Source organism: Xiphophorus hellerii, chromosome 6, assembly GCF_003331165.1.
Source record: "Xiphophorus hellerii strain 12219 chromosome 6, Xiphophorus_hellerii-4.1, whole genome shotgun sequence".
Taxonomy (NCBI): domain Eukaryota; kingdom Metazoa; phylum Chordata; class Actinopteri; order Cyprinodontiformes; family Poeciliidae; genus Xiphophorus; species Xiphophorus hellerii.
Window position 1 is genome coordinate 28341793 of NC_045677.1, and position 13689 is coordinate 28355481.

The window sequence follows — 13689 nt, forward strand, 5'->3', positions numbered from 1 at the left end:
ATATTCATAAAACTCCCACAAACAAACACAGATATGTACAAAAACATGCAGTTAAATCAGCATTTACACTGTTAAACTTCTTACACTTTATAAGATTTAAACTCAATTTACCTGCATGATTACAGGAAAGGTACCACTGAGAATTAGGGCCATACTAAGAAAACATAAAAAATAAAATTACATCAATAAAGCTGAAATAATACGAGAATAAAATTGTTATATATTTTTGAGAATAGAGTTGTAGAAAGTCGAAATATTTTGAGAATAAAGTCATAATTATATGAGATGAAACTCATAGTATTACGCGAATTAAATCAAAATATTACGATAAGTTATGACTTTTTTCTCGTAATATTTCAACTTTATTCTTGTAATATTATGACTTTTTAATAATATTTATATAACAAATAAGTATATATTTAATACTTTTATGTTTGACCACATGACCAATCCTCTCTTCTCCTCTTCCAGAAGATAAAAATAAACACGGGTTATTTAAAACACCAGTTTTACCTGTCAGAAACCAAAATGTTAAAACACCGACGTTAATTAATGCCGATACATTATGCACCGCTACTCCAAAATATCCCGACATAAATTAGAATAAATTTTGAATCTGTAGAGTTAATAAGTGTTGGTTAGCAGCATTGGGAATATTAAATTTTAGTCAAGCCATAATTAAATGTGGAAAATTCCAAGTTAGGAAAGAAAATAAGGCAGCAGTAGTGTGGAGCAGAAAAGATGTGTTTTTATTGTGACGTTGTGAAATAGTGAAGCATCACTAAATGAAGCTTCAGGCTTCGTTTCGGTGTATTTTCCAGCTAACCCAGCATGCAGCTGGTGACTTTTTCTTTGTTCCAGTTTGTTAAAACATCTGTTGTTAAATCCAAATAATGCTCAGAGTGGTTTTGTTTTTAGGGATAAAAATGTGGAGCGTCCATTTTAAAAGGAGGTTAAAGTGAAGCATGTTAGTCGCTGAATCTCTTCATGAAGTTTATAATTAAGTTAAACGTTTCTGAAAGATTCAGCTCATGAAGTCACACCTTGGGAGGCTTCTGTTATCTGAGATCTTTAAGCATTTGGTTGCATAACCGTCTCAGCTGGACCAGGAGTGGGCTGTGAAGTCGTGGTTTAATCTGCCACTCAGACACAGACACTTTGATTCCCACTTTATGCCCATCAGAGTAAAATCCGACCCAGAGATCAGCTTTTACATTTAAAAAGCTCTCCTGTCCTGAAACGTTGCATCTAATCCTCCATTTTAGCACATTTATTTTGGTACAGATTTCTAAAAATCCCAAAAATAAATAGCATTTTTTAATTGCTGTATAGTAATGTTGAGCTGAATGTTTTCAAAAAACCCAAACTTTAATGGAGGAAATACATATACTATGTATTATTTGCACCTGATTCTTATCCTGTTGAAGTAATTAAGCCAAAGCTGTACATAAGTCCTACATATTTGCATATAAAATAAAGAACTATCTAAATCTATCTAGAACTCCTTAAATAGAATCGATTTAGCATTAGCTGGTTCAAATTCTGTAAAAACTAAATCTCCTATTAAGTATTGTAAAGTGTCTTCGATTTAGTCTGTTATTTCATTCATTAGCATCTCTTGCTATCTAATTATTAATCAGTTCATCAAAAAGAACCTGCAAATGATCAAGTGTACACTAAAGGAATGCTATGTTACTGCATTTAGACAATAAAATGAACCGAATTGTTTGTTTATTTCCATATGTTATTGTATTTCTGATATTTTATATAAAAATGCTTATGTGGTTAAATGATCCGTTATCCGATTAATCAATAACTAAAATAATTGTAACTTAAAGCCCTAAAATATATATTTTTTATAAAGCCTATTGAAAATATCCCTAAAATATAAAGCTGATAATCCTACTTGATGTGCTATTGGTTGGCGTTTGTAAAAGCAGCCAATCCTAGAACAGCATTCATTTCCCTTGATGCTGATTGGCTGAGCCCTCAAGTTCGAAATAAGGAAGACCGTTGGTGTTAGCTTCTGCGGCTGCGCTGCGACGGTTTCTGCTGTGTTGATGCATATTAAGGTATATTTGGTGTTTTAACTTGTACGATAGGCCGTTATAAGCACTTTCTTCACTGTTGTGTTACAATGTTATTATTGTTATTATTGTGAAGTTATTACTGTCCTCAGTTGGTCCTTCAGCTCATATCGCCTGCTTGGTGTTGGTCGTGAACTGTGTGTCGGAAGCTGGAGGCTGTGTTCAGCTTTCAGGTTTCTAATTCACTGGAGGATTAATGACGCAGATTTTTATCTGTTTTCACCGGACATACTTCACACCGCCAGGCATTTGTGATATTAGCCACACTGACAGTCACTAAAAACTCATAAAACTGTTATCTTGTCAGAGTTACAAGATAATGTAACTTATCTAGTTTCTAGTGCAAATATCTTACTGCACTAGAAATAAGACAAAACTAATTTACACTTAACGTTTCAGCAAAATATAGGAACTTATTTTAAATCAGTAACTCATTAATGTTGATGAAAACGTCCTAGATCCACTGGCAGATTATTTATCTTACATGTTTTCATATAAGTGAAATAATTATTTTCCTATATCTGGCTGAAAAGTTATATTTTAGTTAGTTTTTATCTTATTTCAAGTGTATCTGCACTAGAAACTAGACCAAAAATACTTATCAAATTTGTGTTTTTGACATGTATTTAATTTATGGTCATCTTTAAACATTTTATTAGTTTACTAATAGAGGCTGATGGGATTTGATGCATGCAGGGAAGAAGCTGAGAGGCTCCACGCTCGCCGTCCTGCGTGGCCTCCCACTCGCTGTGTGCTGCCATGGTGATGCCTGGAGGCTGCGGCTGGGATCGCTCAGCTGGTGGCTGTTTAGGGCAAACTGACGGCTGCAAAAAAACAAAAGCAGCTTGGAAAAGTTGAACTTGACAGAAATTAATGGGAAAATGGATCAGAGCTCTCACATCACAGCTGGTTTGTCCAAAAGGAAACCAGATAGTAATTAAAAAATAAAAGCTCATGCAATAATAAAAGTAATGACTCGACAGACAAACATTTTCCCTTAAAACCCCCACAAAGTTTTGACAGAAACCACCTGAAACTGAAAAGAAGTTTTAACCGAAAAAACAAATCTAAAACTGAAAAACAATCTTGAATCCAAAAAGTAGTTTTGAGCATTTTTTTCCAGTTTCAAATATATGTATGTTTGTTTTATCAGTTTTAAATCTTTTTTTATTAAAACTTTTTTTCTGTTTCAAGTTTTTCTCTTTTGAACAAACTTTATGGCCCCAATTTAGCTCCATAAAAAACTAACAAACCGCCCTGGTGTTCCTCAGACCACATTTGTGCTTCCATCTCGGCCTTATTTACATTTATGATGGTCAGGGAAGAGAGTTGTAGTTATATTTTTGTCATTTCTAATTATTAATGAATTAAAATCCTACAAAAACATCTATCTTTGTGTTTGTAGGACAGGAAAGTAGAAGAGGTATCGCGTCCTGTCATATTAATGTAGAAACAGTTAAAGTCCTGCTTGTAAACAGGATTACTGCGCCTTTGTTTGAATTTAATTTAGATAAATTCATTGTTGTGTTTCTGTTTTCCTTCCTGGACAAACAGAGGCTTGGATTTACTATCTAGAAACAACATTTCCTGGGTAGTAAAATCAGAAATGACTGATATGTTCTCCATTTTACTCTCCTTTCTTTGGCTTTTAGCTATTTTTAGACATTTTTTGACTGTTGCAAAGCTTATATGTTGCATTTTATGCTCCAAAGTGACTTTTGAAGCACAAAAGCAAAAACTAAGGAACAGAACCAGAACAATACTTCTGTTGTCGGCCAGTTTCCCTAAAAATATTAATTTAGCTTCAAAACGTTTAAATTGTTTCTGCTTGTTTGATCTCTGACTGCAGAATGCAGAAACTAAGTTTCTACATTTCTATCACATTTTGCACATAAAAATAAACACGCTGTATTTGTGTTTGTGCATCAGATTAACAATGGACTTTACACTAAACACATCACATCCAGCAGAGAATTAGGAATTCAGATGCACAGACTCTGGTATGCAAACATCTTTGTGAATTTGCTCCACAGTGTTGTTAGTCCATTATTAACATGGTGCATCTGCAATTAAACAGCTAAATATAATTTGCACAAAAATGTACTTAATTCTGGATATTTTTAAGTTGTCTGACTTGTTTCTTGTTTCTGCTCCATTATTTTGTAAGTGAAAATTCACTGGACTCTCTTTAAAATGCATCATTAGGCTCAGCGGGCGGCGCCAGCCCGGTCTTCTGATGCTCTGGTACCGTTTTGTCCCCCAGGTGTGATCATTGTGCCCAGCGCCGGCGTGGGCATCGTGCTGGGCGGCTACATCATTAAGAAGCTGAAGCTGGGCGCTCGGGAGTCGGCCAAGCTGGCGATGATCTGCAGCGGCGTGTCGCTGCTCTGCTTCTCCACGCTCTTCATCGTGGGCTGCGAAAGCATCAACCTCGGAGGAATCAACATCCCCTACACCACCGGGTGAGGAGAGACGCAGAGACACACAGGGAGAGATGCTTAGAGATGTCGAGTCGTTTCAGACTCGACATCGTCATAATAAGGTTTTTTAAAATGTTTTCCTAATAAAAAATCAGAAAAGTGTGGCATGCATCTGTGTTCAGCCACCCTAATTTAGAAATAATTACACACTGCAAAATCATTCAAAGTATTTTTATCTAGTTTCTAGTGCAAATATCTTAAGACAAAACCAACTTACAAGTAACTTTTCAGCAAGATATAAGAGCTTGTTTTGAGTCAATTATTCCTTATTACGGATTTTTAAAAAGTCCCAGTTTTAAGTGAAAAAAGTTTTTTTTTTTCAGATATTTATTGTCATTTAAATCTTATTTTTAAGGAAAAAGCGAGGGATGGAAAATCTTTGGATTAAAAAGATTGTAGATTTAAATTTGAAGCTATGTTGCCGTGCTGCAGTGTAGCTGACTGACTGAAATACTTCTGCACTGGTTTCTGAATACAACCTGCAGACATTTTAAACAGCTTTTTGCTGTTTTTGCCTCACCTCTTCTCGCCTCCACTGGTAAACAGAAAAGGTTTTAATCTAATCCAGTTTGGCCCCTGGGTCCATTTTATTATCAGCTCATCTGTAAATTCGTGGAGTCTGCAGATCAGAGCAGAGATGCTGCATAACGAGTCGGTAAACGGAGGCGTTTTCTGTTTGGACGCAGCGTCTCTCAGGGAGATTACATGACTCAGATGGAGAGAGTCCAAGGACAGCTTGGGACAGACGCTCTGGATTGCTGCCGGGTCTTTTCACGTGTTTCTTCCTCCTTCATCCTGCCTTTCTCCTTTCATCTTTTCTTTCTCCTCCCTTCTTACTCTATGCTCAATCATTTTTTTTTGCTAAATCGTCACTAATTCACGTGTTTCTTGCTGCGTCCTGCTCATCTCCCCTGTTATTAGTCTTGCCTCTCAGTGTGTTTTCCTCTCTGCAGACCGACGCTCACCATGACTCAGAGGAACCTGACAGGAGGTTGTAACGTGAACTGTGGATGTAAAATCCACGAGTACGCGCCGGTCTGCGGCTCCGACGGGATCACGTACTTTAACCCCTGCCTGGCCGGCTGCGGCAGCGTGGCTAACGACACAAACGGGGTAAGAAACAGGGGTGGGAGGGGGGAAATGCACATGCAAATGATGTTTTACTATTAATATTTCAGCAGCAAACCTTAAAAATATGGAAATTAAAAAAGATAAGTCAAAAGCTTTGTCAGAAATACAGAAAAGTTTCTTTTTATTCTACTGAATACAAACTTAAAATAACAATTCCTGAAAAATGGACAGAAATAATTATAAAACATATGCAATCAAAGAATTTTAACAATAGGAACTGGTTGCAGAATTTTGTCAAAATTATACAGAAAGACCCGAATATTAGCATAATATGCCCTCTGGCATTAATATTATGTTAAATGTCTTCTAGCAAACATGCTTTTCTTGTCATCTAAAAGTTTTTGTCTTCATTGTGACTGGATGCTTTTGGGTCTTATTGGCAGATTTTCTAGAGTTCAGATAAATTGGTTCGTTTCCTGGAAACGGGTCAGGGATTAGGTAAAAATATCCAGAAAATTAACTTTAGCCAGCCTGTTACCTAGCAACCGCAGCCGAGCCCCAGAACGTTTGGTTTTCTGGTATTACTGTTGTATGCTCCGTACAATGGCAGCTGGAAAAGAAAAAGAGTTTTGTTGTTGACTTACCATCCAGAAATCACTTGCTGCATTGTTGGTTGTGCAGGAGGCTCCACTTCTGCTTTTCAAAGATGTATGATTGTATAATTGCGCATCTGTTTTCAGCCATTTTCATGTGAGTGTAAAGTTGAGTTTGGGGGCGTGGCCAGCAGCAGATTCTTTGGATTCTAAGGAAGTCATCATTAAAAACTCTAAATAAATGCTACATGTATTCCCACCATCAGATTATGTGTCTTGCTCCACACCTCGTCAGTCTTGTTTTCCTCGTGATATCTGAACCTCCAGATGTGTCGTTGTGTCGTTCAGATCAGGAACTACTCGGACTGCGCCTGCGTCCAGAGCCGCCAGGTCATAACGCCGTCGTCCGGCGGTCAGGGCAGCAACCAGCTGCAGCTCGTCATCGTCAAAACCTACCTGAACGAGAACGGCTACGCCGTTTCAGGGAAGTGCGACCGAACCTGCAACACCCTCATCCCCTTCCTCATCTTCCTCTTCATCGTCACGCTCATCACCGCCTGCGCCCAGCCCTCCGCCATCATCGTCACCCTCAGGTAATTCGCTTTCTCACTTGTGCTTCTGCTCGGTTATCAACAGAGCAACAGAGTTAAAAACTTTACAATGAAATACCCTGAAGCAGTGTACCATTTCGTTACGACCCCCTAGGTCGTAATGAAAACACTTTTGGGTCTCAAAAATTATCCATGTTAATGGAAAGTTACTTGGAAGGAAAAAGTGTGGGAACCCCCACCTTAACAGGGACAGTGAAGTATAGCAGTAAACACAAATTTTACCAAGTATTTTTGTCTAGTTTCTTGTGGAAATGGCTTAGAAAACTTGAAATGAGATAAAACTAACTTACAGTAACTATAACTATAACTCCTCTAACGCTTCAGCGAGATATAGGAGCTTGATTTAAGTCAGTGATTCCTTAATACTGATTGGAAAAACACTAGTTACACTATCAGATTATTTCACATATAATATTGAAAATAAGTGAAATAACGTGACAGTGGAACTAGAACTGGTAAGATTGTGTGTTTTTGCAGTGTAACACAGCGCTGCTTCTTGTTTTTTTTCTTAATTTTTACATTTCTGAGCGTTTTTGTGTTTTTGTGCTGCAGGTCTGTTGCAGAGCAGGAGCGACCGTTCGCTTTGGGGATGCAGTTTGTTCTCCTCAGGACTCTAGGTGAGCAAAAACAAACTCATTGTTTTCTTGTTGGTTAAGTTTTGTTGGGTTCTGTCTTCTCTTCACATAAATAACGAAATAATTCCTGAATCGATTCACAATGCTAAAAAATGTATTTTAATCTGCTTCATTCTTTTGTAAAATTTAATTTTAGATTATACTTTGATATTTCTTTATTTAAGAAAAAGCCAGGCGGCTACGCAAAGCTTTAAATAAATAATCTTTTTATTTACAGAAGCTGCTTTTCCTTTACAAATGTTTGCAAATCTTTGTCAATATTCCTCTGATGGCGAAAAATCAGTTTTGCAATTGCAGTGTTTCCATGAAATAAGTAACAGAGATAAAATCACACATGAATAAGTTTGATCACCTGATAAGACATTAAAAACATGCAAGCAATGATTATCCCACCACTTCCTGTTTTCTTCTTTGTGGTTTCCATCAGTGGTAACATTTGGTTGTCGATCATGTGACTCTCTTGCAAAATAAACCACATTTTAAACCACCTCATCATAGCATCATAACATTTTATCAACAGAACGAGAACTTTTGTGAAATTGGTGTGTTTCCTTTAGGAGAATTTATTTTCAAAATTTGAAGTTGTGCAGTTATGAAACGCAGCTTCTGTGTTTTCCTCTCGTCAGCCACATAATTCAAACAGAATCTCTAGACCGTCTGAAAAGAAAAATTGGTTTCTGAATCTTCCTCTTCCTCCCAGCCTACATCCCGACGCCCATCTACTTCGGCGCCGTCATCGACACCACCTGCATGCTGTGGCAGCAGGACTGCGGCGTTCACGGCTCCTGCTGGGAGTACGACGTCACCTCTCTGCGCTTCGTCTACTTCGGCCTGGCCGCCAGCCTCAAGTTCCTCGGCTTCCTCTTCATCTTCCTCACCTGGTACTCCATCAAGTACAAGGAGGAGCGGGTGGAGCGCTGGCTGAAGCGCCACCTGTCGCCTGTCGACACCGTGGGAAGCCTCGTGTGCCACCCGGGGGGCCACAAGGGCCACGCCCGCACCCGCTCCTGCCCCGTCAACATCCCCCGCACCGACCCCGCCGCGCCACACGCCGCTAACGCCCTCAACCGAGGCGTCAGCACGCAGAGTTGCCCCGGCAACGAGCTGAAAGCAATAACTCCTCCCCCTGCAGGTCCGACTGCAGCCGCCCCAGCCTCTACCCCGGCCCCGACCGCGGCCTCTACCCCGGCTCCGGCCTCTGCCCCGGCTCCGGCCCCAGCCCCGGCCTCTGCCCCGGCCCCTGCCCCGGCTCCGGCCCCTGCCCCGGCCTCGGCCCCTGCCCCGGCTCCGGCCCCTGCCCCGGCCTCGGCCCCTGCCCCGGGCCCGGCCCGCTCGCTGGAACACGTCTCAGTTCGGGTTTAAACCACCGGAGGCCCAGATTCATCCACATGTTTTAGTGAGCGGAAAGCTTTGAGCTTTTCTGACAAAAGAAGAGAAAAATCTGCTGGATTTCTTTGTGACATGGAGAAAAGCTCAGTCGGCTGTTTGGACGGACGGCGGTTCACTGCTCATAAACCCCCAACACTGCAAAAACACAAAATCTTACCAAGTATTTTTGGTCTGGTTTCTAGTCTGGTTGCAAATATATTTTTAGCTCTTAAAATAAGACAAAACTAACTTATAAGTAACTTATCAGCAAGACATAGGAGCTGGTTTTAATTCCTTAATTTTGATGGAAAAAATTGGCAGATTATCTCACTTATAATATGGGAAAAATGTTTTGTTATAAGTGAAATAATCTGCAAGTAAGAACCTTTCCTGCAATTTTAATACATTTTTGACTTAAAGTAAGCTCATATTTCTTGCTAAAACATTATTTTTATCTTATTTAAAGTGCACTAAAATATTTGCACTAGAAACCAGACCAGAAGTAAGATTTTGTTTTGCAGTGCGCCCTGGCTACTGGTGCCTTCTGTCGCCTCAATCCTCACATGAACAGAACAAGCAGAAATCTCCCCATCAGACTGCAGGACTCTCCCGAACGGATACCTCAGCTTTCTCCTCACTTCCTCCGTCTTCTTCTTCTTCTTCTTCATTTCTTCACCGTCACGCGAGCGATGTTCGTCCTCGTCTAAGAAAAACAAAAAAAAAACTCCTGGAAATGTGATACAGGATGATTCAGTGTTAGGAACTGGAAACCGATGGCATGGTGCTACTTGAAAACAGCGTTTAGAGTCCAGCTTTATGTTTGTTTCTGTTTTAAACGGGTCGGTCGGGCCTTTTGTTGCTCCGTACAACCCATCCGTACGTCTCAGCAGCCCAGCAAGCAGCTCACCCTGAACAGGATCAGCGTTTCTCCTCCAGTTCCAGGAAGGAAATAGCTGAGATATTTCAGACAGAACAGCAGCAGATGCACTGAAAACAAGCAGCTGATCTCCATGTGGCTCCAAATCAAGTTGTCTCTCTCAGCTGTGACAAGAAAAATGTCTGAAACAACGAGATTAAATTCTCTGCATCAGTTCGCTGCACTTCACCGCTCTCCTCTGGAGGGAAGTAAATATAGAAACCTCTTCATGACACTCCGGCGCTGCTAGTGATCGCAGAATAGGTTTAGCTCCACTGAGATGCTCTCCTCACCACACCACCTCATTTCTGCTCTAGCTGAACTTTATCGCCACCTGCAGGCCGATTTCTGCTCTTTGGTCTCAGCGGGTGAACAACAGCTTCATCACTCGGAGGGACTACAGAAGGAAATGAGCATTTTGCTAAATCCGGTATATTTATGACAATATTATACGTTCTTTAATATACAAGGACCAAAATAAAAATAAAATTCAATTCAAGCAATCAGCATAGCCAAGCTATACACAGGGTTTTGTTTTAGTCTTTTAAAGAGTATTAAAATTAGTAACTGACAGTGGTGGGCACTCTTTTGCTAATCTGCTAATGCGCTAATAGCAGAGCTAATTTCTCTTGTTTAGCATTTTTGCTAGCGCGCATAGCTTCCCCTGAATTAATTTTTCTGGATAAATTCTCAACCTCTGATTTATCTAGCTGTTCTGTAAATGTTTAATCGAATAAAGTTCAACTTTTATATTGAAGTTTTGTTTATGAACTTCATTTATGTAGATGTTTATCTACATGCTCTTATTTTGAAATAATTTATGCATTGATTTCTTTCCCTCACCTCTATTTTTCTTAAAGAAACTTTTTACAAGTACTGCAGCTCTCCAGTAAGCTCTTTAAAATCTGATCTGCAACAAACCGCCGACAAAAATCAGCAGCAGAGTTAGCAAAACTCAGCAACTATAAAAACTATAAAATTTGTTCCAAAGAATCACAACAGTCATCCTGAAGAGGGCGACATGCTACGCTGGGTCACTGACTTTAGCGTGTTAGCATTAGCTTCCTCTAAATACCATGTTAGTTTGTGGCACTAGCATTAGTGGAACTAATGTTTCTGATTAGCGTTTCAGTGTTAGCGTAGCTAGCTCTTTAGCTTGTGGTGCCCACCACAGGTGACTTCACAATATTTGTTCTGCAAAACTTTAAATTCAGAATTTTATTCACATGTTTCTGCTTAATATTATCTAATAAAATCACATTTAAATCTAAATGGTCTCTAAATTACAGGTAAAGACCAGCCTGGAACTGATTCTTTGCAATTATTGTCATAAAAGTAAACGATTCTGCTTTTTAATAACGGTAAAAAAAAATGTAAATATGTTTTTCAAAAACAGTTGAGAGAAATTCGGCCTGAAGTGATTTAGACAGGAGGGACGTGCTGTAGAGATTTCCAGGTTAGCAGCTGCAGCTCTGAGATCTTTCCACGCTGTCCCACTTCCCACAGCAGAATCCCAGTGTTCCCAGCTGTAACAGGAACTTCCTCAGGCTCTCTCCTGCTGAAGGTGTAAACAGGAACCATGAACAAAGTCCGGACCTCATTCCTCGGCACATTCCTCCAACATGTTTCAGTGTTTCTGGTGTAAAAACTGTGGATCCGTCTGCCTGAAAGAGATGATGGAGTTTTCCGTCATGAAGTCTTCAGGCAGAAACTGCTGATTTAAAAACAGTTAGATAAAAATCACGCCTGTAGGTTAGCTTCCTTACCAAAGCCCCAACTGAAATTTAATTGGATATTTTATTGATTTGTGAACACAAGGCCCAGATAAGGTTAATGTTTTGATTTTGTTTCTTCTTTTTTTGTTGTAAATCATTCAAAAACAGATTAATTTTGTTATTAGTTGCAAACATTTTCTATAAATCCTAAAATTGAAGGTGCACCATTGGTCCATCATCGCCCCCTGCTGAGTACAATCCCTACATTAGCAGGATAATCAAAACTAAATTAAAACATCATATGTAATCAAATGTTTCTGAATCTGAATCTTTTAAATTATCAGCACCGGGTGACTTTTTTTTGCGTGGAAATATAATGAACTGGATCCACTAAATGTGCCACATTTAAGGAAATCTGAACAACTCAACCATAAATTTTAAGATTTTTAAGTTTAGAACAAATTTGTGAAATTTATGAGATGAGTTAAATGTTGGCATTTTGTCTGTAAAATAAAAAACAGCATTTAAAATTTTCTGGAAATACAAATCTCTAAATAAAGTGTTTTCTGAGGACACCTGCTGGTCACGTTGGGAACTGCAGGCAGATTATCAGCAGAATTACATCTAATCTGTTTTACATTTATCATTTGAATTTATCTGCAAGTTTTCTTGTCTAAAAACAAAAGATTCAGTTGGAGAATGCAGACTGCTGTTTAGACGCTGCACAGTTGGAGATAAAAATACTTTTTCCTGCTGTAAAGACAGTTTAATTTTTAATATTTATAAATTCATTACTCAGTCCAGCTCTTTCGAAACAGAAAACTGCAGATAAATATCTAAATCTGAAGCTTCTGATGATAATTCAAACATTTATACTAGTTTTAAACTGAAGAACAGAAAACTGCAGTTTATTAATTAAGGTTTAGAAAGTTAGAACTTAAAAAATACTTTCAAATCGACATAATTTTTAAATAAAATATTCAAAATCATGATTACTTCCTCATTATTTGGACATTTTGCAATAGGTTCTATATTGATTAATAATCTGATATTTTCTTGATCTTGATAACTGAATTTTAGGACAATGAACAGATATTCATACTTTACCCTTAAAAATCAAATTTTTACAGCAACAATTTTAAAAATATAAATTTAGATTCTCTTATTGGAAAAGTCTGTTCTGCTCATTTCCATAACATGTTTTAATGTTTAAATTAAATTCCAATTTTTAGTTTCTGCCTTATTAAAAATCAGACAAACTTATTGAGTTTGATATATTTAAATTATTTTCTGCTGTTTTGATGAAGGTTTGCAGCTGCTTGTTGTGAATCAGCCATTATGCATCTGCACCATTTTATTGCCCCTTTAGGGTTTTAATTCCTTTAGAATTACCTGTTCCATGTTTTGTGCTGATTGTTTTGTTTAAAATTAATGTTTCTGCATCACTTTTCATTTTTGCAAGTTGAGATTTTAACCAAAAATCTGCAAAATGTCTCTAACTTTTTATTTTGGAGCAACGTGTTGCTGAGCTCAGCGTTCCGCCTGGATTAAAAAGTTTCTGGTTTTATTTTAATGCAGAAAAAATGAATCTAAACATTGATGCATATTTGTTCACAGACGCAGGATGAATGTCACATTCAATGCAACCGGAGATTTTAAGATCTGATGGAGCATTTTTGTCGTGTCTGAGACAGTGATCATCTCATAATGCTGTAAAAGAAGAAAAAATGAAACTTGATGCTTAGTTTCAGTGACACTTTAGAAGCAGAATGGAGTAAAATGTTCAGCACGACTGTCTTCGTGTAGAAAAGAGCAGGAAATAGAAACTTTTGTCACGTCTGTATTTAAACTGCTTCAGCTGCTCATGTCTCATTTTTTAAACGACGCTCACAGGATGAAGGATCTCATGTCTGAAAACTCATCAATAAAAACAACAACAAAGGTTTACAACGTTACGTTCTGCACCTCAAAAGTCAAATTTTTCTCTGTCGTTTCTGGTTCATCTCATCGTTTCCAGACTGATCAGGGATCAGACGTAGGTTAGTAGTTTTTCTTTTTTTTAAGAAGTCAGCATCCTATTTATTTTGGAGAAAAGTGTTTTTGACGCAGCACTGATGAGAGGCAGGATGCGGATGTTCACACCTGCCTCCGATTCTTGACTTCTGTTGATTAAAAATGTGACAAACTGAATAAAACAGTATTACAGAAAACCA

General features: G+C 38.4%; 1 protein-coding gene across 2 annotated transcripts in view; it reads left to right on the forward strand.

Annotated features, from left to right (window-relative positions):
* Positions 1–9102, forward strand: part of LOC116720930 (solute carrier organic anion transporter family member 5A1-like) — a 30858-nt gene extending 21756 nt beyond the window's left edge. For both annotated transcript variants that reach the window (XM_032564423.1, XM_032564425.1), the window contains 5 exons: positions 4351–4549; positions 5521–5680; positions 6580–6824; positions 7395–7459; positions 8178–9102. In XM_032564423.1, coding sequence (XP_032420314.1) covers positions 4351–4549; positions 5521–5680; positions 6580–6824; positions 7395–7459; positions 8178–8839 — 1331 coding nt within the window. In that variant the 3' untranslated portion in view covers positions 8840–9102. The remainder of the gene's footprint in view (positions 1–4350; positions 4550–5520; positions 5681–6579; positions 6825–7394; positions 7460–8177) is intronic.
* Positions 9103–13689: the final 4587 nt, after the last annotated feature.